The sequence below is a fragment of the Brienomyrus brachyistius genome, chromosome 4 (genome assembly GCF_023856365.1).
Source record: "Brienomyrus brachyistius isolate T26 chromosome 4, BBRACH_0.4, whole genome shotgun sequence".
Lineage (NCBI taxonomy): Eukaryota > Metazoa > Chordata > Actinopteri > Osteoglossiformes > Mormyridae > Brienomyrus > Brienomyrus brachyistius.
In genome coordinates, this window is record NC_064536.1 from 6,587,839 (window position 1) to 6,609,835 (window position 21,997).

Consider the following 21,997-nt stretch of genomic DNA (forward strand, 5'->3'; position numbering starts at 1 on the left):
CACGTTACAATCCAGTGTTACACCCCGCGTTACATCCTGCGTTACATCCTGCGTTACATCCAGTGTTACATCCCGCGTTACATCCAGTGTTACACCCTGCGTTACATCCAGTGTTACAACCCCGCGTTACATCCTGCGTTACATCCCCGTTACATCCAGTGTTTACACCCCGTGTTACATCCTGCGTTACATCCAGTGTTACACCCCGTGTTACAATCCTGCGTTACATCCCCGTTACATCCAGTGTTACACCCCGTGTTACATACTGCGTTACATCCAGTGTTACATCCCGCGTTACATCCAGTGTTACACCCCGCGTTACATCCAGTGTTACATCCCCGTTACATCCAGTGTTACACCCCGTGTTACATCCTGCGTTACATCCTGCGTTACATCCCGTTACATCCAGTGTTACACCCCGTGTTACATTCTGCGTTACATCCAGTGTTACACCCCGCGTTACATCCTGCGTTACATCCAGTGTTACACCCGTGTTACATCCTGCGTTACATCCCCATTACATCCAGTGTTACACCCCGTGTTACACCCCGCGTTATACTTCCTGCATTACATCCCCCCGTTACATCCAGTGTTACACCCCGCGTTACATCCTGCATTACATCCCCCCGTTACATCCAGTGTTACACCCCGCGTTACATCCCACGTTACATCCCGCATTACGTCCAGCATTACGTCCCGCATTACGTCCAGCGTTACGTTCAGCTTTACATCCCACGTTACATCCAGCATTTGCCCTCTTGCAGGTTAAAGATTAAAACTCCACAGCTTCCCTGGCAGGCAGGGTCCTGGTGGAGAGGGGGGGGATTCTCCAAATTCAGCAAAGGCATCTATCCTTCATACATCCTGAGGGAGCAAAACACCGAATCGATGGTGTTTAAACGGCAGTCAGTGTCTGACTGGATCACAGGTATTTCGCTCCCTCTGCCAGTCTTCCTCCTTCACATCCCACTCTCTCTCCATGCATTCATGTTTTTTTGTCTTTTTTTTCCCCTTCATTCCACCCAAGGTCTTCCGGGCTGCTTGGTAACATTCAGGACAGCCTTGAGCTCCTTTTGTAAACCTTCCTAGAAAACACGCCTCAGACAATTGAGGCACTTAGCATTAGCTGCATTAGCAGCATCGGTGCCCGGTAATTTGGACATTTTGTCCCATGGAATATTACAGAGGACTTACAGATGTTAAGCTCCCAGACAGTGACACATGCCAGCTCATCGTACGCATATTAAAGTACAGGATAAAGGCTAGTCAGTTGGTATCCAGTCGTAAGGTTACTGGTAGATATGATTTAGGGTGTAATTATTATTATGTGCTGGATTCTCTGAAGTGTGATTCTGTCCCCTAAGATCTATGAACCGTGTCGTCCACAGAGCTGCCTTGGTTTATGTCTATAATGTCCACCTGAGTGTCTGCTTATCTCCCCCGATTCCTTAATCATGGGGGCTGTTTTTAATACGGGGGCCATGTACATGCCAGTGATGCGCCACTGGCAGGTCGTTACACATGTGCAGCTCCTGCTAATGTAATTAGCGCAGTGCCGTCCACGGACAGGTGGGCGTCCGGGAGAGTTTGCAGGCATCATGGTCAATGTGGTTGGTCAGTGTGAGCCTGGCATGACGGCCTGTTAGCGCAGGGGTACATGACGGCGCCTCCCGTCTGCGGACGTGGAGATAGACGGGTGACGACAGGCTTCTGGCAGTTCAACGGGGGATGCGTGCGCGAGGGATAAGCGCGCAGGGTTTTCAGTAGCATGTGCTGCGCGCATTTTGTCTGGGGTGGGGTCCTCCAGTCAAGCCGCGTCCATCTTCAGAAACGACGAAGTAGAGCTGCAGCCTTAATAAAAGCAGTTTTTTATTCTAGGATGGCCGTGTCAGTCTGAGCGGTCGGATAACAGCAACTTTTATGGTGCTGTGCGTGTGTGTGTGTGTGTGTGCCTGGGATGGAATGTTCTGCGGGACACTCTCCGTCACGGTCTCCACATCACTGCAGATCATGCATGTTGCGTGTTGCATGACCCGAGCCCTCATGGCGGATCCGTGACGTGGTCATGAGGAATGTAAAGCAGGAGACCGGCACCTGTGCCAGAAACACTGGGCCGACCCCTCTCCCTCGATCCCCAGCCCAGGGGGCTTCTGCTGATTACATTTTAATTAGCGGCTGACTGACAGCTTAAACTCCGGGTGACTTCCTGTATAATTAATGCGGTAAAACAATGAGTAGCAGTACTGGGGTAAAAACCAGCCCGTCCTGAAACTCTGGGGTCTGACCTGCCCCCCCTGTGATGACCTCTCCCCCTTAAACACCCTCCCTTAAATACCAAATACTTTAGATGCCTGGTGCAAGATACTCAATGTATTCATTTGCAGATCGGCGACAAGAATTTTAATTAGCGTTACTGTAGGGTACAGATCACAGTAAAATCTCTTCTCAGCTCTTCAAGAACCCGCATGCCGTAAATGTGCAGAGCAAGCAACCTGTAACTAAGTGACCGGTGTCAGCAGTCCCGGAGTGACCTTTGCATTTATCTTACCCGCTGGGGATTGGCTCCAGCTAGGTACCTGGACAGAGTAACCCTCCGCGTGACAGCTGGTTAGGACTGCGGACAAGTAATATGTGTGGAAAAATCCTGCGTATCCTGCGTTTTTGGATGCGAACGCATCAATTTGGGGCGTCCGCGAGTAGCCGATGACCGGAGGCGGGTTATTAACATGCGTCGCTGTCAGATAACGAGCTGGGGCCAGGCGCCAGTGGGGCTGAAATCCACTGAAAACAGCTAGCGGGGTAGTGTAGGGAGAGGGGGTGAGGATGCAGGGAGGTGTAGGGACGTGCTACCTGCTTAGCAGGGCTGCCAGGCGAGAATAATTACGTTTGATAAATTATGAAACAGGCATCTGCTATAGCCATACCCTGTGGCACTGAGTGTCACTGCAGCAGTGCTCACACACACACACACACACACACACACAAACAGTGACTGACTAGATACAGGTGTAGCTGACAAGTGAACAAAATGTCAGCTAAAGACTGACGTGTATTTTTTTGTCACCCACTGATAGAGGTGAAGTTTTGTCAGAATGAACAAACAAACAAACGAATGGCACAATTCAAATGATGACTAAGCCAAGGTGCAAACGGAAATGCTTGTGTTATTTTTGTTCACTTTCAGTTGCGTGTCTGTCATCTTAGCCATGAGGAATTAGCCTAGAGCTTGATTGCTAAAAATTAAGCTGAACACGAAATTAATTTTTGTTTGTTTGAACTGTGATGTACCAGCTTGGTTTTCAGAAATTATGGCATTAGTTTAAGTCAACATCCTAGTCAAAGACAGCCAACATGGGACCGTACAACGCGTAAAAGTGGCATTATGGGGGGGTCAAGAGGGCTGCGATTAAGAAACACGTGACTGGGAATCTAGCGCCGGTGGTATTTTGTGTGAATGCTGTCTACATTTGATGATCATGTGTGTTTCAGCACCAAACATCACAGGCAGATTATCTTATCTGACGGCCTTAAGATGATTGGCAGCATGGACACTCAGGTGTTGCAGATTTCACTGAACCAGGAGACTCAGACTTAATTAACCTGGGGGCTAATGGCTTGGAGGTCTCTCCAAAGGGGCCACTTCAGCTGTTTTTGAGCTGAAAGAGAAACAGGAGAATATCAAAAAAGATGAAACGTCAACAATCTGGTAATCAACGTGAGGGATGCCGGTGGTAGCCAAGCACAGAGAAACATACTCATTACATTTGTGAAGTATCCTGCTTACGTGGTAAGGCCCCACGGGAGCTGAGAGTGATCTACCTCCACGGACTCGGGCTGACCATGAGAGACGTTCCCTTATGTGAGCACAGGAAATGACACAGGCCTTTATTGAGTCTGTTTTCTCATTCGTCAAACAGGAAACAAATGCTTTGTTGAAGGGGTCCTCTGAAAATGACCTGTGTGTATGTGTTTTGATACTAGTTCTGTAGTGAGTGAAGCAGCCTTGCAGTACCTTCAGAATGCGACCCCCAGCTGTATGGAGGAAGTTATGAGTCTCCCCACGATGTGATTTATGGGTCAATATGATGGCAGCAGTGAAAAGGCCACACATGGTGGAACCCAATCACCGAAAGGGATATGGAGGGGCGGGGGGCGTTAACACGTTACAACACGCCTTAGTGGGGAGGGCCAGACCCCTCAGGGACGCCTTCAGAGGATGATCGGCTTTGGGGGGATTGTTCTGATTCGTGATGGTCAGATTCATAGAACAGATTGTCTCGGAATGCACTGGAGCGAAACCTGCAAGGCGTGATTTGGGTCAGGATGTTTGGCTGAGGCTGGGCATCTGCAAAGAGCTTATAGAAGTGCTGGTGCAACCACGGTCTTGCGGCAGAGCGTGACTGCAGCTCCATCCTGCAGTTCGGCTATGATGCACCTCCCTTTATGCTATCGTGCTAATTATATTGATTACTCTTATTAATCAGTAACTGAGTATATAATTAATATGGCTCACGGGGTGGCACTGCAGCCTTCCACCTCTGGGGACAGGACGCTGAATTCCCTCCCTTCATTTGAGGAATATGCCTGTTCACGCCGTGCCTTGTGGGTTTCCCTCTGGGTAAACCTAAGTTTCTACACGTAGCACAAAGACATGCAGTGACATGAACAGCAACCAGTCCGTGCTGTCCCCGGCCTCGTGCTGCCTGGGATCGGCTTCAGGCCCCCTGACATTCTTACCAAGATAAATGGTCAGAAGATGGATGAATTCAGCTGAAGTCTCCCCCTCAAAGGTACAACAGTATTTCCCTTTTACAGGCCTCATAAGCGGATTTGTGGCAGCACCTGGACTGCTACCTTTTTTTATGGCTAGATTCTGTAATTTTGCCCCATCTTTCCTCAGTCTGGCTTCCAGAGGGTCATAAATCACGCGCTATTTTCTCATCCACAATGCCGCCCACTAGATGCCGCTGCTGACCGAAAGTTTAATGTTAAGTGAAATTTAATCATACACATTCTCAAGTAGAAACAGTACAAAAAGAGTAATAAAATAACTGCATAATTCCTAACTGGTATTCTAACGGTGACATGCATTTTGCAATTTTGGAATATGGAAGTGATTACATAGGCTACATATCTAGTGTTAAAATACTAAAGGAAAATAATTGAGGTGAGGAAGGGAAGATTGTGTGCGCAGGCAAAAAAGGCACATTCTTTACTTTTGCCTGGTTTCTGCGTCAGGAATAGCTTAACAAAGCCTGAGGCTCTTCCGGTCATTTCAGTTTCCAGCCTGCGTGGCAGGGGACAGGCACAGATATTCTGCAAATGAGGCTTGGATGGGCGGAAAACTGTAAATCTCCCGACCGCTGAAGGAGACGTTCGGAAAGCCAAAAAAATCCGGAGGGTCAGCTGGGAGAACTCAGGGCAAATTATGAATTCTGAACTATCAGCGTCTCGAAAACGTAATTGTAACTTTAATAGTGAGGCGGGCAGTTCTAGTCCTTGTTTCTGCAGATCAGCAACCCCCCCCGGTCCTGATTTAGTTGTAATAGCCACAAACAATACAAGGTGATATCACCTTAAATATAATTAGTTGTAACAATATTTTTTAACTTAAGTCTACGAAGTCTGTTTTAGGATTAGCAGACACCAGTGAGAATTCGGAAATGGTTGTAAAACGACCGATCTCACCGCCTCTTTTCATTTTTAAGCGTGTACTACAAAGTAATAAATGTCTGCCCTTATCTTATCCTGAAGGCAAACATTCACCACGAAACGGGTGTGGTAATGAATCGCGGAAGGCTTAAGTCGCTGAGAGCACGGAATGAAGCGGTGCTGAAATGGTCTCAGTCTGTATAATTTTATAGCTGATGAAATCAGCCGTCTATCCGTTTGTTTTGCTGAGGTTGTGAAACTATTTGCCATATAAGCAGGGCTGGTATGTTCCTCATTTTTATACATCTTTTGATTTATTGTGTTTATAGGATGCCGTGTTACGGTATTAGACAATAAAACAAGTGGACGTGTTATTAACCATAAAAACTAATTTGTGCAGTGTACTTGTTAACGGAACGGGCGCTATCCATTGTTCTGAAATCTGTCTGTGAGAACTGGAGTTTAAAATAATCTGCATACAAGCTTTTGCATTCTGCAAGTCTATATTTACTACATAAGCACATAATTACATACATTTTGCAATTGTGATATTAATTAGCTTATGCAAGATTTATATTAACTATTTGTCCGATTAAGCGGATATTTTGAGAATGTTGGTGAACGTTTAACTGGTGACTATTTAACGAGGCTTAAGCGAAAATTCAGCTGCAATGAGTCACCCTTTTTGTCAGATTTGTTGTGCCTGTTGCCATCCGCTGCTGATTGCTCTGTGTCTTATGTCGGAGACACGGTGCTCTTAATGGCTCGGCGTCTTTGGAGCGGCCCAGATCCCCTCGCACCCGCGGTCTTATTCAGGTTTTACCGCGCAGTGGCACTCCAGCACTCGCAATGACCGCTGCGGCGCCGGCGAGCAAACAGGAACCTCAAACTACCCATGCAAAAACTGCACGGAGCTTGTTGTAATGCCGCGATCGCCCTTTGTCTAGCTGGCAGACCCGCTTTACGCTTTGATATATCTTGATTATCGCGTAGCGAGTCGAAAATCGGTTTATTTTGCAGATGACGGTCGCTGGACAGTTTGCACTGTGGTTACTTCTCATGCAGAAAACATCGTCTCAATAACACAGCTTCGCATTCCTCTCCTCTCTATTTCTGGATGTTTTTTCTCATTATCTAAAGGAATAAAATATTATATCTATATTACATCTGAAGTCTGTTACTCGATCACAACAAGGGGCGGAAAACTAATTTTTTTTGCCTTTTCATCGGAAGGACGGAAGGACTGTCCCCCCAACGGACTAAGCAGGAGAAACAACGTGCTTTGAATGTAGAGCAGACTTCAACTAATATTGACAGCACGGCATTCTGCTTTTTAAGAAACAAATTACACTGAAACATCGTACTTTATTTTTTTCCTTTCCCTTTTCATTATTGATAATCAGAATCGAACAAAGTACTTAATTTTTGTGTCTTTTCGGATTGCTTTGGGTACCGATTGGAGGAGCACTTTGCCAGTAACTGCTGAGAAGAAACGTGTGGAAGAAATATATTATAAACGGGCCGATGAATTACATATATGGTCGTTTTTGAATTAACATTTTAAGCGAGTTATGGCTACGTTATATCAAAGATTTACCGGGAAGATCAATACGAACAGGTCTTTCCCAAACCCGCCGGAGGCCAGTCACCTTCTCGGCGGGCAGACTGTGGAGGAGGACAGCGCCAAGAAGACTTCCCGACCCGAGCGGGACCACCGTGCCCCTTTCCAGCGCCAACCCAAGAGCGGAGCCGAGGATGAGGATGTAAGGCATCACCCGCCACTCGGTGCGCCATCGGGTCGCTTGCCTTTGGTGTTGGAGCTTGCTGAACTATAGTTGCCATTTCGTTTGTGTGTGTGTGTGTGTGTGTGTGTGTGTGTGTGACTTTGAATTTACATAAGTTCCCTTTCTATATATCGTATTTTACATTCATGCCCTCCGTATCAGTAGCAACGAGCGTACAGGACGAGACACTGCATGCTCTTTGAAGAAAGCGGAATCGCATGCATGTTTATAAGCGGCAGAGGTCATTTAAAGGCTCGCTTTAAATTCTCATTTTGCATTAACGTTCATTAGACTCTTTTCTGATTAGGATCAATATTGGGGCTGGTACCCGCTCGTACTGCCTTAGTAGCGACTGAGTCATTATCATCATCATCATCATTATCATCATCGATGGTCGCGAAGCTTGCGGATAGTGTACTAGGTAAACAGCTCGCAGATCTGGCGGCCTCCGTTTTCACGCCTGAAGCAGATGGCACTCCGTCCCCGGTCTTAGCAGCGCCGGTTGCTTAATTCCCCTCATCCGGCGCGTGGGAATTAAGCCCTCTCCGACAAAACTCATTTATTGCCAAGTTCTTCGGCCCAGTGGATAAAAAAAGAATTCGACTTTTTTTTTGTTGCACACCTGTTGAAATAACTTAAAAGAATTGCATTGGAGAATATCATATGAGCTATTCGTTTGGGCAGGGAAATTTGAGATAAGATTGCTAAAACACGATTTCGAAATTTAATGCAATTCATAATTCCCGGTAGCTTACAAGAGATATCTTTCCGTTTCTATTTCTTTATCTTTCTATGATGAGGATTCCCTTGGCAACTAATAGGCACATTTAACTGGGATATATTAATACCTCGCGACCTTTTCTAATCGCTGCACCCGTGGCAGCAGTGTCTGCAGGGGCAGTAATGCTGAGTACTTAGTCAAACTAATTGGCTGCGGTTTGACCGTTTATTGTTCACGCTGTTGCTCTGTGTCCTTTTCCTGCTGCGCTTTCCCTAGTGACAGGTGATTCCATCAACAACTGTGTGTCCCGTTGAATTATTAATGTGCGTCGTGCTGGCAGTCAGTCGAGTAAAGGTCAGGCCAAACCTCTGCATCTGATAGCTTTAGTGACGGCGAGCACTGATGACAAACTTGTTGATTGTATTTCAGTCGCGCAAGAAAAAATAACAATGTTTCTAATTGTCGTCAAACCTCGGAAAAAAAGCAAAAATGTGGGATGTTCTGTTAGAGAAAGCTGAGATTAATTGTGGTACCAAATACTATAACCCATGAAGTGTTCATGGTCTGTAGGCTACCTGCGAAGGGTAGCTAATAACAGAACATTCAAATAGGGGAGAAAAATCGCATAATTGTGGATTTAATTTTTAATACGTGAAAGCACATGTCATGCATGTATGAATCACCGGGACCAAATGAATATTACTCTGTTGCTGTCAGTGTGTTTGAGATGGACACTCACACCTTCAGGCCTGATCTCATCCTCTCATCATCGTTTAGCCAAAATCAGGAGTCAACCCTATCTCGTAATTACATGTTATGGTATAAAAGCTTCAGGGAGCCAGGTCCATATTTCGAGCATCCTGTGCAGATCTCGCCGACTGGGGGGCTGAAACAAGTTGGGGGGGGAATATTATTTTTTTTTCTACCTGGCTACATGCCTGCTGGCAGCTAGATTGGTCTCCTGATGGTGTAAAAGGGAGCAAAGAGTTTCTGCTAGATTGTTTCCACGAGGGACCTTTCTCTCTTAGCTGTCGTGCAATACGCCGCTCGAACCCTGAACCTGTAAGATGGAGGGCAGTGAGTGTGGACATCTTGGGAAGAAACTGGAGCGCCGATGCGATCAAGGCAGACTGGGGGGGGGGGGGGGGGGGGGGGGGGGGGGGGGGCTGCCGACGTCGCGTCCGGCTCCAGATGAGACAGCAGCATGGCGTGGTGGAGGAACCGGGGAGGGGGGGGGGCGCATTGATTCTTCCTACTTCTAATGTCACGCTGGGAATCTAATAAAGTCTCCTTAATTAGTCGTAAAAGGCCTGCTGCCGGAAATGGGCTGACATTCAGGCCGGTGGGTATTAATCCCAGGTGGTTAGATGCGTATTGACTCTCCTTTGTATGGAGTTAAAGGCAGCGGCAACCAGACGACTCTCGCTGCAGACCACTGACACCCAGGATCTTTCTGCCATTGTACAGGAACCTTTCAGAATAGCTAATGTTTAACAGGTGGATACAGCTGGTGTGGGGGGGGTATTGATTTAGGGTGGGTGGCCTCCATGTTATACCCAAAGACTGCAGCTGGGCTTTCTGTTTTGCAAAGCAAAACACGGGAAAATAATTGCCTTTCTGCTAAATCGCCTCTGTTTTTATTTATCGTTTTTCATTGACTTTCTTGTTTGTAAACCTGGAAAGTAAAATTAAATTAGTGGTGGACATATATTTCACTTGGTGCCAGTTGAGGTATAACCTGTTGCAAATAAGTTAAGCAGGGGTTCAGACAGGATGGGTCTCACTAGCAGAATAGACTTAAGCAGAATGCTGCAGCCAAAGTTCATACTGGAACCAGGAAATCTGATCATATTAGTCCTGTCTTGTTGTTGCAACATTGGCTTCCAGTTAGGTATCATATTGATTGATCCTTTTATGCTACTACTATTAACATACACAGGACTTAATCTAGAGTACTTGTGCAGCCATTTTGTTCCACACAATCCCCATTATTTGCTTCACTCTCAAGGCTGTCTGTTTGTTCTCAGAGTGGAAAGGGTTATGTTGGTCCATTGCTATGAATAAGTCTTCCAACAAAATGTGCAGGATTCAGGCTCACTCTCAAGTCTAAAACCTATAAACATGCTCGTTTAGCTCAGCTTTGAGGACAGAATCTCTCGGTAGTTAAACTCCCCCCGGCTAAGTTAATAGTCTGAGGTGTATGGCTGGGTGGAGAGTGGTGTCATCAATTTTGGATGACGGCTACTGTACAGTCAGTGCTGTCACTCTTGCATACCAATGCGGCCCCTTGTGTGGCTGAGTGCTGGCGTTCAGAGATTCCTCGTTTTCGTGTTCCCACCATCCCGTCCTTCCCAGTTATTTCGCCATAGTTAGGCCAGTTAGGAATGCCTGCTGCATTCGTCCTGCTGTCTTTCAGTACCGTTTGTCTGTTCAGCACTTGCTGATGCACTCACCTTATCCCCTCCACCATACTGGAGCGGAGGTCCGATGCCAGGGGGTGCCCTACCTGCCAACCGGCCTGCCTGTGTTGCTACCTGCCTGCTGCCCCCCCCCCCACTTGCGCCACCCCTGCCTGCATACCGTCTGCCCATTTTCCTTCCTAGCTGACTACCTGCCTGCCTTTCTGCGCCATCCCGCTGTTCTGCCTGGACTTACTTTACCCCTAAAATTATGTAAGATGGTACTGCCCAGTGCCGACCTGGTGGTTATTCCTGCCCCTGTCACCTCAGACTTAATCTCTGTGAACCTTTGGCCCAAGACTCTGTAAAGTGCTTTGGGATGATGCTCCTTGTCAAAAGTTTAACTTGAACATGCAAGAATTCCTACTGTTACTGCTGAGTCAGTCATTAAGAGCTAACATATGCATATGATCTCAAATACAGCAACAACCGTGTGGGGAGTTGATCTGAATTATCGGCCCTGAATCTGGAATGCAGATAAACCGGCCAGGTCGTGTTGGTCACCCAGCCAAAACGCAGTGTCTCCATGCCTCCCTCAGTGGCAGGGAGTCATCTTGGCCGAACTCACTCGAGTTGCCGAAGAACAGATGTGGAGCTAAACATCAGAAGGACTCTCGAAGGATGAGAGAGCCGAGAACTGAATCACTATCACCAGAGCAGCACCATAACGAAGAGGTAGGGAGAAAGACCCTCAAGAATTGTGAGATGGCAAAAGAGCAGAAACAGAGCCCTTTGCGGGCTCTGCAGACACATCTACAATGTGGAAGGGTCTCGTCATATTGCAAACCCCCAAGGACTTCCTGAGTATCACTCAAGTATGCCCAGATGGCGGGATCTAGAATTGGACTAGTCATGGCCTCAACCAAGATAAACCTGTAATTCTCCAGCTGCTGTACAGCTGTAATGTCTTTGTGAGCAGACCCGAGCCTGCAATGAACTTGTCGACCTCAGCATGTCATACACAGTAGCCTCCGTCTTGGAAGTGGCTCACTGGCACTCTCGCCGTTTGTTGACTTCCAGCGTAGCCAGCAGGCAAGCCTCAGCTCGCTGCAGCTGTTGCTTCAATAGGAACTCTCGGTTGCCATGGTTTCAGGGCGGAAAGGGTAGGGGTAGGTCGCCTCATGACAGAGGCAGTGGGCTCCCTGAGACAGAGACGGTTATCGACTGACTGCATTCAAGTCAAGTTGGCAGCAGAAATGGATGACAATGCGTTTACATGCTTAGCCTGTCCGCGCACGTGGATTCACTAGGCGGAGGATGCGTGACTGACAAAGGTCACCCTGAAAAGTGAACGATTGTTTCTCCGATGCCCATCTCAGCCGAACCAGTCAGAATTTAGATTGTGAACCCCAACCCTGAGGGTAAATCTTGGCAGCAATCAATCATGCTCCCAGCCAATTTGTTAGCAGGCCATCAATCACGTTATGGGCCACACCCACAAGTGCAGTCAGCCCACCAATCACGTTTCCAGCCATTCCCATGACTGTCAGCCACCTACCAATCAAACTCCCAGATACCCCCATGGCAGCTGGCAGCCCACCCATCATATTCCCCACCACACAAATTTACAGCCACTCACAGAAGTGTTACAGCTCATCAGTTACATTCCAGACAACATGCAGTATGACACAAATTTATGTATGAAATGGATATGCAGTTTTGTTGTGTTTTTTTTATCCATCTGCCTTTCAGGTTTTGGGCATATTTTATGAATGTTGCTACATGATGTTGTTACTTTCCCGAGATTGTGGCAGTGACCCACTTACAGCCCCCCCCCCCCCCCCCCCCCAAGTTAGTTCAGCCAGTGTTTTTCTGAAGGGAGGTTTACCTTTGTTGTGTTAGTTCTGCAGGTACATGGTTGTTTTATTTTAAGCTCTGTAGGAAGTATCATCATATCCCTTTGTTTGGGGCACATGTAGGGTCTGTCATGCATATGTAAGGTCATACTCCTCGTCTGAGTGTCTGAGTTCTGCCCCGTGAGCGCAAAGCCTTTTTCCGTTGACATTTTATGCAGTATCCTCCTGATGGCCACTAGAGGCTATCGTGCTCCGGCACAAACCTCGCAGTAACCTGAAGCACTGCCAAGTCAAGTGGGGAAGTCTGGTGGGAGTTTGGCGTGGAGAGGCCAGAGGAATTTAGGAGCGATCGGGTCGATTGTGTTGGTTGTAGATAGTAAACAAACAAACAAATCCAGCCTCAGGTCCCTTACCAGTGGCGGGGGGGATCCACCGAGGATACTCGATCTCAGAATCTCCAGACGGCCTCTGCTGGGGGAGTTTACTGGCCCGGTGTTGGTGTGCATGACGAGGCAAGATCGATCCTCCCGCATCGCTTGTACAGAATCCTGCTCATTCGGTGGTTGACAGCAGGCATTAAGCATGTTGACAAATCACATCGTCGCTGAACGTCAGGAAAAAAGGAAACGCAGTAATTAAAGGAAACGGTAAAAGATGAGTGGGCGACGGCAGCCCGTGTGGGGGAATCGCGTCTTTCCTGGGTACTCGTTTATTGACAGGACAAACAAACCGCACTGGTGTCTCGCAAACCTCCCCATTCATACTGTCTGTCAGTCACTCTGATGCTTCTTCACCCCCCCATTGCGGGGGTGGGGGGGGGATGAAGTGGGTCGCCGTGACGATGACAAAGCATCACTGTGGGTGATGTGCGAGTCCGTCAAAGTCACCGCCGTGCTGAGCAGGACCCCACTCTACTGTATGAACGATATTTTACGATCTTACTTCCTGTTGCGCTACAACGCACATATCTGTCAGCAGAGGGCAGAATATTCTCACAACTGGGAAAAAAGTCAAATCATTTCCACGCAATGCAAGTCGCTTCTGTTTTGAGGAGAAATAAATAAAGTTTAATTTCAGTTTTACTACCACATTATATAATTAAGTGCCAGGGTTTTGTGCAGTACTGGTGCCTTCGTATAGCACTGTGCGCTTAAAACATTTATAGTGTAATAAATAGTATATGCCTCCATCCATCTTCCAAATGTATATCATGGTCAAGGTTGTGGCAGCCTGGAGCCTGTCCCAGACAGCACAGGCAGACGCCAGGGGAATACCCTGGATGGGAGACGAGGTCATTACAGGGCATACACACTAAAATCATACAGTTTGGATAATTGAAGGAGAACTGCATCTAAAATGGGGGAAACTCTCACACATGGAGGGGGGGGGTCTTTAATAAGTTTAGCCATTTTCATTTGTAATCAAAATGTGTGAATGTCGGGGGTCGTTTTAATAGGTGTGGGTTTCAAATATATAGTTTATCTTTGGAAATTCCACAAACCCCACCTCCCCGAACCCCCAGCGTTCCTGTGCACTTGGGGTTGGGACCGTCTCACTTAGAATACAGACGCTCCTCTACTTACGAATGAGTTATGGTCCGAACTGCCGTCCGTAACTTGAAATGTTCGTAAGTCGTAATTCAACATCATCTTAAGGGTTTACGCAAGTACAAAGAACTAGGATGCTGGGAGTACGCACGCTACGCTGGGAGTACGCACGCTACGCTGGGAGTACGCACGCTACGCTGGGAGTACGCACGCTACGCTGGGAGTACGCACGCTACGCTGCTGCGCGGCGGGAGTAGCGGCCAGAAGTCGTACCAGGCGGAATTGGCAGGCAGAAAAAATAAATGATGTTGCGGACAGGAAACGGGAGCCCAGTGATCACAATTTGGACTTGCAGTCCTCTTTGTTCGTATGTCTCAACGTTTGTAAGTTGAAAGTTCATAAGTAGAGGACCGATACATTCATTGGTCATGATCAGGTGTGGGGAGGCCTATACAAGTATATTCTGTGGGGAAAAGAAGTAGATAGCTGGTATACTAAGCAGGTATACTTTGTTGGGAAAATAAGTATACATACTCAGTAGCGATACTAAGCAGGTGTTCTCAGTGGGGATGCTAAGCAGGTAGACTCAGTTGGTATACTAAGCATGCATACTCAGTAGGGATGCTAAGCAGGTAGACTCAGTTGTTATACTTAGCAGGTATACTCAGTGGGGATGCTAAGCAGGTAGATTCAGTTAGTATACTAAGCAAGTATACTTAGTTGGGAAAATAAGTATACAGTACATACTCAGTAGCGATACTAAGCAGGCATACTCAGTGGGGATGTTAAGCAGGTGTACTGCCTGCCACGCTCCTTTAGCAGGTCCCCTGAGATTCAGGTCTCAGACGTCCTGGGAGAAGGGAGGGATTTCTCCCAGCATGGTGATGGCCTGACTCACATTCTAAATGTGGGAGCAGAAGGCCATTTAATTATTATAGGTAAACTGTGTCATGCACAGTTGATTTCACACAGGTGGATTAATGGTTGTTTTGCCTCCTGTGGTTACAGCTGGTGTGTGTGCTTTTGGGGGGGGGGGGGTAGAGGAAGGGGATTTGGAGGGATCATGTCCCTTGTGCCTGATCACACATCATAGCAACCATAGCATGCACATTTGGCCTGACAGCCCAAAGCAGTCCCTACACCGGAACATTCCTCATCGTTGCGATGCCATTCTCGGTTGGCACGCTGTCAAACCCCTAGTTGCCTTTGTTTTTTCCAGGTTCTCTTTGTTCCGAGATGAGTGGCGAAGTCGATTAATGAACTGTGTGACCTGTGAGGATCTACTAACGGCTGCCATCTTCTAATTGGTGCCTTTCTGTCCATCTCAGCCACCCGCGGTGTTGTGTTTTTCACCTCCCTTCAAACACATTTGTTCATCTCCACACTGTCTCTGCACTTAAACACGATTTCTTAAAGTCGGGGCCAAACTTATTATTAGCCAATGATATGTTTTCAATAGGTGAGTGATGGGTGAGTCAGCACTTCACCGCCCAATCAGCTTTCAGGTGGGGCCAGTGCCTCTGTAACCCCACCCATGTATATGCGCCTGGACTAAGGACCCTGGTGCCCTTTCACTGAAATCTTAACTTTGATTGCTCTCTCTCAGCATGTGTGTGTGTGTGTTTCGGCAGGTCAGTCCGAATCTTTGTGCCAAATTCTAACCTGAACAGCTGCACTGGGGTGTGATGTCTGAGTCCAATTAGCAACATCTCTCCCTGCCTGACTGTGAAAAGCCCAGTGAAGCAGTCACTGTTGATATGGTTTCAAATGTGGAAGTCCTGTTGTACCTTTGAGGATTCCATTTCTATTAACAAAATGCCAGAAACGTGTATCACTCTGTTTGGAAAGGTCGGCAAAGAGTATCAGTTGCAGATTTGAATCCGGACCAGGCTGATATTCTGATATTGCAAGGCGGGATGGGATTCAAACAAAGAAACACGTGGACATGGTGGGTGGAGCATCAGGAGCAGATTTCAACCAGCAACGCCTGGGTTCGAGGTGACAGTGCTGTTCAGTGCCAAATGGGCAAATTTCGGCAAAGCATTCAGAAGAACCTTGATGCTGAGCTTGCTGTGATATACATGAGTGTTCATGCGTGAAATTATTCCTCAAAATAAGAGTAAGCTTTCCTAAAATCTGCACGTTAGATTTCAAACTTCCATCTAAAAATAGATTATAATGTCTTCGGGGTCAGTTCATTATATGATAACTGTATTTATATTAAAGGGGTGGGTCTTGCATAAATTAATATTTAATTAGAGGGCAGACCAAATACATGACCTGCATGCTTCTGCTTTGTGCTACGCCGTGCCTTTAAGAGTGTCACCAGGCGACCGCTTCGGGCCTCGCGGTGGATTCGTTATACTGTAGCTACCTAGGCTGCCTCGGTGTCTCCTAGACCAAGAGAGTCAGTCAGCTCTCTTTCCAGGCCCCAGGCTCTCCTCAGATCGCAGGTGCACTTTCCCCCTGACACGCATGCATCTCGCAGACCTGCACTTCAACCCTGACGTCGCAGAACAGCTCAGCTACCAGGAACCTCAGAGATCAGAGCGCATCAGTCCTGTCTTTGCCAGCTCATAGCTGTACAGGTTTTCCTGCAATCATTCTAACAGGGATAGATGTTCTGTAGCATGCATGGTGCTTTTTACTCTAGACAGAAATTTCACGGACATCTGCATTAATCCAGCAGTACCATTAGAGATTTTGGGCTCCATGGTTTTAGGTTGCATTAATGACTAATGGCTAATTACTGTCTTTTGCTCATGCTTGCAGCATGGTTTTATGGTTATGTTTAAAAGGGATGATATGAAGTCTGTGAATGTCACTGGAAGATCAGCTTTCCTTGCGCTAAATTGTAGTTTTACCAGATCTGTTTGAATGCAGATGATAAGTGTGGACGTAGTGACTGTCCGAAATCAGCAACTCGGCTGGAAGGGAAGCTAGATCCTGTTAATGACTCGCTATGCCTGTCCAATAAACAAAAGTAACTTGAGGTCCACAACGAATTAATCTTTGGGTAATAGTGATAGTATGAAAGGTTACAACATATAACCACGTGAGGGTTGATATAGCTACATGGCATGTTAGCGGTTAGCGCATCTCCCCGCCACCCGCTCCGCTGCCCCTGTGGCTTTGTAAGCTTTTCCCATCACCCCCGTGCTGCCGTGACCTGTACCCTACTTAGCCCACACTGCCACCTAGTGTCAACCACCACTGCCATGTGACTTTATTATCATTGTCTAATTTTAGAATTTGATCAAATTCAAATTCACAGTCAATGAATTACTGCGATCTAAATTGAATTTTCTTAATCCTTCATTTTTTTCTTTGCTGTGTTTATGCATGGCATCGGGATAATTCAAACTGTGGGAAGAGTATAGAAGCTGTAACAAGTGTGATATTTAGACCAATACAGTATAGAAGAAGTAGGAGTTACTATTCATTAGGGTGGTAGCAACTGAAAGATCATACACACTGCGGCCCAGCAGCGGGAATGCTGCAGTGAAGGTCCTGGCGGCTTATCAGCCTGGTCCAGATCCACAAACAAACAGGTTCTGATCTCTTCTTCTGAGGGCTCCAGCGAGGCAGACCGCCACCAACTATGAACGCGTGACAATCAGCAGAACGTCATCGCGGACTCACAGAGGCAGCTGGATGCGATGGCTTCATTTAAAATGCTGCGTTTGACAGAGAGATGCATTATGGGAAAGTGTGCACCCCCCCCCCCCCCCCACTTGCCCGAAGGGAGTCACCATAACATAAATAAGACATGAAAATTACAGTTTTGAATATGAGTAACACTACAATACCATATGAAACACTACAGTATCCATGAGCTATCCCCGATGGTGCTGCTGGCCTGGTTCCTGGTTCAGTCTGACCAGAAATATTTCCAAAAGATGGCAGAGCTGTGTGTTGAAATGTGCTTTTTATACTCTGTCTATTTACCCATCATTTGCCATTTTCTCTCTGTTGCATTTCTGCAATATATTTCTGTTTTAGCTAGGCATAGTTTCTGTGGTTTTTTGCTAGGCCTGGTTTCTGTGTGTTTTAGTTAGGACTGGTTTCTGTGTGTTTTAGCTAGACTTAGTTTCTGTGTGTTTTAGCTAGGCCTGGTTTCTGTGTGTTTTAGCTAGGCCTGGTTTCTGTGTGTTTTAGCTAGGCCTGGTTTCTGTGTGTTTTAGCTAGGCCTGGTTTCTGTGTGTTTTAGCTAGGCCTGATTTCTGTGTGTTTTAGCTAGGCCTGGTTTATATGTTTTTTAGCTAGGCCTGCATTCTGCATGTTTTAGCTAGGCCTGGTTTCTGTGTGTTTTAGCTAGGCCGGGTTTCTGTGTGTTTTAACTAGGCCTGCATTCTGCGTGTTTTAGCTAGGCCGGGTTTCTGTGTGTTTTAATTAGGCCGGGTTTCTGTGTTTTTTTTTAGCTAGGCCTGGTTTCTGTGTGTTTTAACTAGGCCTGGTTTCTGTGTGTTTTAGCTAGGCCTGGTTTCTGTGTGTTTTAGCTAGGCCTGGTTTCTGTGTGTTTTAGCTAGGCCTGGTTTCTGTGTGTTTTAGCTAGGCCGGGTTTCTTTGTGTTTTAGCTAGGCCTGGTTTCTGTGTGTTTTAGCTAGGCCTGGTTTCTGTGTGTTTTAGCTAGGCCGGGTTTCTGTGTGTTTTAGCTAGGCCTGGAGACAGTCATGTTACATAGAGCCATATTCCCATCCTCATTAAAAGTATTCAGACCCATCCTTACCTATTCTTGTTTATATATTTGCATGGAAAAGGTCTGTTTTTTTTTCTTTTCTCTCATACCCCATGGGAGGAATGAAATTAATATTCAGAGCGCTGTTTGCTGCAAACTTTGTGTATTGGGGGGGCTGGGAAATGTTCATACACTGTGGCTCCCTGAGAATAAGCGATTGCAGGGTGTTATGTCACCGTCAGCGTGAAAGGTGAACATGTGCACTAACAGATACCCTCCTGGTAATGTGCTGTCAACTAATTTTGCCCTTTGCCAAGCTGGAAGTTCTCCGCTTGCAATATTTTTAGTGAATCATTTGCTGCCTTTCATCATGCCCTGCTTTAAAGATGCATGATACGTTGATTAACGTATCAGTATCAGCCATCGTTCGTTAGAAATCAAGATACCGACATTGATCCGGTGTGTCAGTCTTGATATTGCCAACTGATATTTAGATTTCAGTCAATATTCAAAGTTAGTAGAGTTGTTTTTTTCCCATCTGCTGTTATGCTGATGTTAAGTGCCAGTGTTTAGTTCAAAATCACCAGTGATAATTCAAAATTTCCACATCTTTGCACCACTGCCCTTCTTCATTCTGCATTTTTATGGTTGTCCTGGTCCTTCGCTTCAATTCAGGTGACACTTCTCCAGAGAACAGATGGAGGCCACTTCCACATTCCTCTCATGAAGGAGAGCTGCAGTTCATAGTTTTTGAGCTACCCTGCTCCATTATCAAACGGGAAGGGTCATGTGACATCCCAGACATTTCAGTCTACGGCCGAGTGCTTGTATCCCATGGAGACGTTCTCGCGGCCAGATCGCGGTTCTCTGGCATCTGGAGGATTCAGCAATTCCATGGAAGCAACCTTTGCGGGATCAGAATACCAGCCTTCACGCCAATGAGAAACCTGTGACGCTATTTTCAAGATGATTTACGCAGTTTATCAGCCTGCAGCCATCATGCCTCCTGCTGATGTTTACATCATGGAAGCACTTTCCCCTATGTTCATTATGTTCATCTGTGCCATTCGGTTAATTATTAAATATTATTATATACATTTTAAAAATGCATATATTATAAATATTATTATTTATCAAGCAGGCTAAATTGCTCAAGAGTATTACACACATTTCCCATAATTTAAACTGCACTGAAACTAAATATTTGCGTGTTAAGTAACTAGCAGCCATGGATGTAGCTGACGCAGAGAAGCGTGTTTTCATGCACACATGAAGCAAGAACATTTGCGTAACTCTAGTCATCAAAGTCATAACCTGCTGCGAAGGGCGGCTCATGCAGAGATAGTGGGTGGCCACTTTGCTCCTGGGTATTGGGCACTCCCCTAGGGGAATGCGAGGCTCCGCCTCCACACCCCACCGATGGCTCCCCATTGGTCAGCGAGGCTTCCCTCATGTGGCCAGTCAGGCTGTTTCTGCTGAGCTAGGAGCTCGTTCGCGGTTATGATACTCCGCAGTATTGAGCCGGGTGCGTCTCCCATAGAGCATCCATAGCTCTGGACCGGACCAGACCTTCCAAGAGTATTTGGTCGCACATTGAGTGGAACTCCTTCTGCACAGGCTATGAAGATCTGTGGGTTATCCCAGGTGGAGCTTGGAGGGTCGCCATGGAGGGTAGGTCTGCGGCTTCAGCCCGCATCTCACCACGTTTTGTTCGTTACCGAAGTACGTGAGCGAGTTTGTCAAATCTTAGGGGTGTGTTATTGAGGCACACCAACCATACCCCCCCCCCCCCCCCCATAAGAGGACTGGCAGGGCAGCGGACATCTTCTGTGAAAAACGGCGAGATATTAGCTAAATCTATAGAGTCTTCGTTTACTTGCTGCCCAGCCAAAGAGCCCAAGGTTTCCTTCGGAGGGAATGCTGGGTATCACTTACTGGTTCAAATTTTGGCTTGAGCCAGGAAGACAGCTAGATATTTGGGCCCCTCACAGACGACTCTCTGGGGGAGGGCAAATACAAAGTTAATATTTTTATTTTAAGGGGCCACTATGACGTGCTGGGCTCCATGAATCTTCAAGGGTGTCTGCCCTCCGATTTGAGGGCTTGAGATGTGGGGGGCCATTAAGACCACCCTCTTCCACTGCTTGCATTTGTGCTGATTGATGCTTTCTTTGGCCACCTATTGGCTGCAAACGGGCCCCAAGTCCCGGTTGTCAGGTGTCTGGGGGGCTGTTGGAGCAGCGCAGCTCTCCCGCTGCTGCCGTGCCCATCTGCCAGCGATGGAGCAGGTTCAGCTTCCTGCTGAGAAGGTCACCTTTAGTAGGACCTGCTAATGGGAAATATGGGCCAACCTGGCCATCTTAAATGGAATTTACAGGTGGGAGGTAGCAGGAGAGCGCTGCCCCTTCTCAATAGGAAATGGAGAACGGCAAGACTGAGGCACATTTGTGGCAAAAAGGACAGCAGATGCTTGTTGTCAGGGCAACACACCAACTGCGTCTTTGGTCATGCGCTGGGCACCAATCAACTAAGTAAACTTGAGCCCAATGTTCTTTAATTTAGTCCATTTCACTTGTGACTCAGCTTCCCCCCCCCATCTCGATTCAGTGCCCACATGTCTCTAGTTGAGGGTCCTCCCTCCACATGCCACCAGGTTTGGGGTGGGGGTGGAAGGGGCATTTGTCACAGGATCCTTGAGCATTAAAGTGATCCGGTTGATCCCTTCAATGCGGGCTGGTTTTACAGGCGGGCTTTATTTATATTTATATATTTCCACTTGTACATATATAGTTTTCTATCCTATTGTTGTTAATTATTGCTGATCTATTCTTGTACTGTCTGTGACGATGTAAATTGTCCACTTGTGGGACTAATAAAACATTGTCTTGCCTAACTAGCTTATCGACTACAGTACTTTGGTAGAGAAGTCTGTGAATTTGGAATCAATCGATTGATAAATTGCAAGGACAGTGAGAGGCTCCACACATGTACAGCCAGGGTAGAGACTCCTGGTCCAACAGGTGTTTATGTCTACAGTGCCAACCACTGTGTCACCGTGCCACCATGGAAATGAGAATGTGGTGTTAATAAATAAAGATGTAGACGTATAAACAAAGATGAGACAACCGCCTTTGTAGGGAATCATAATAAATTACAATTAACACCAGAAAACGTGAGATGGAGACCCAAGCGAGCCGCTCGTGTTGAGTCTTCACCTCGCCATGGATACAGTGAGTTTTCCCCTGAGCACTGCCCAAGATAACTGGCTGTAGGATTCTACTCTGTGCTGCAGTGACTTTTTAATGTGTTGTGTCTTTTTCGCTTGGAAAAATGTCTTTAAATGGTACCGGTCTTGGTGAA

General features: G+C 46.8%; 1 protein-coding gene across 2 annotated transcripts in view; it reads left to right on the forward strand.

Annotated features, from left to right (window-relative positions):
• Positions 1 to 21,997, forward strand: part of LOC125740642 (dipeptidyl aminopeptidase-like protein 6) — a 122,578-nt gene that overhangs the window by 25,602 nt on the left and 74,979 nt on the right. Inside the window, exon 1 of one of the 2 annotated variants that reach the window (XM_049012082.1) lies at positions 5,814 to 7,415. The exons of the other annotated variant lie outside the window; for it this stretch is intronic. Within the exon in view, the coding sequence (XP_048868039.1) occupies positions 7,224 to 7,415 (192 nt within the window). The 5' untranslated portion in view covers positions 5,814 to 7,223. Of the gene's footprint in view, positions 1 to 5,813; positions 7,416 to 21,997 lie in introns of those variants that run through there. 2 annotated transcript variants of the gene reach the window in all.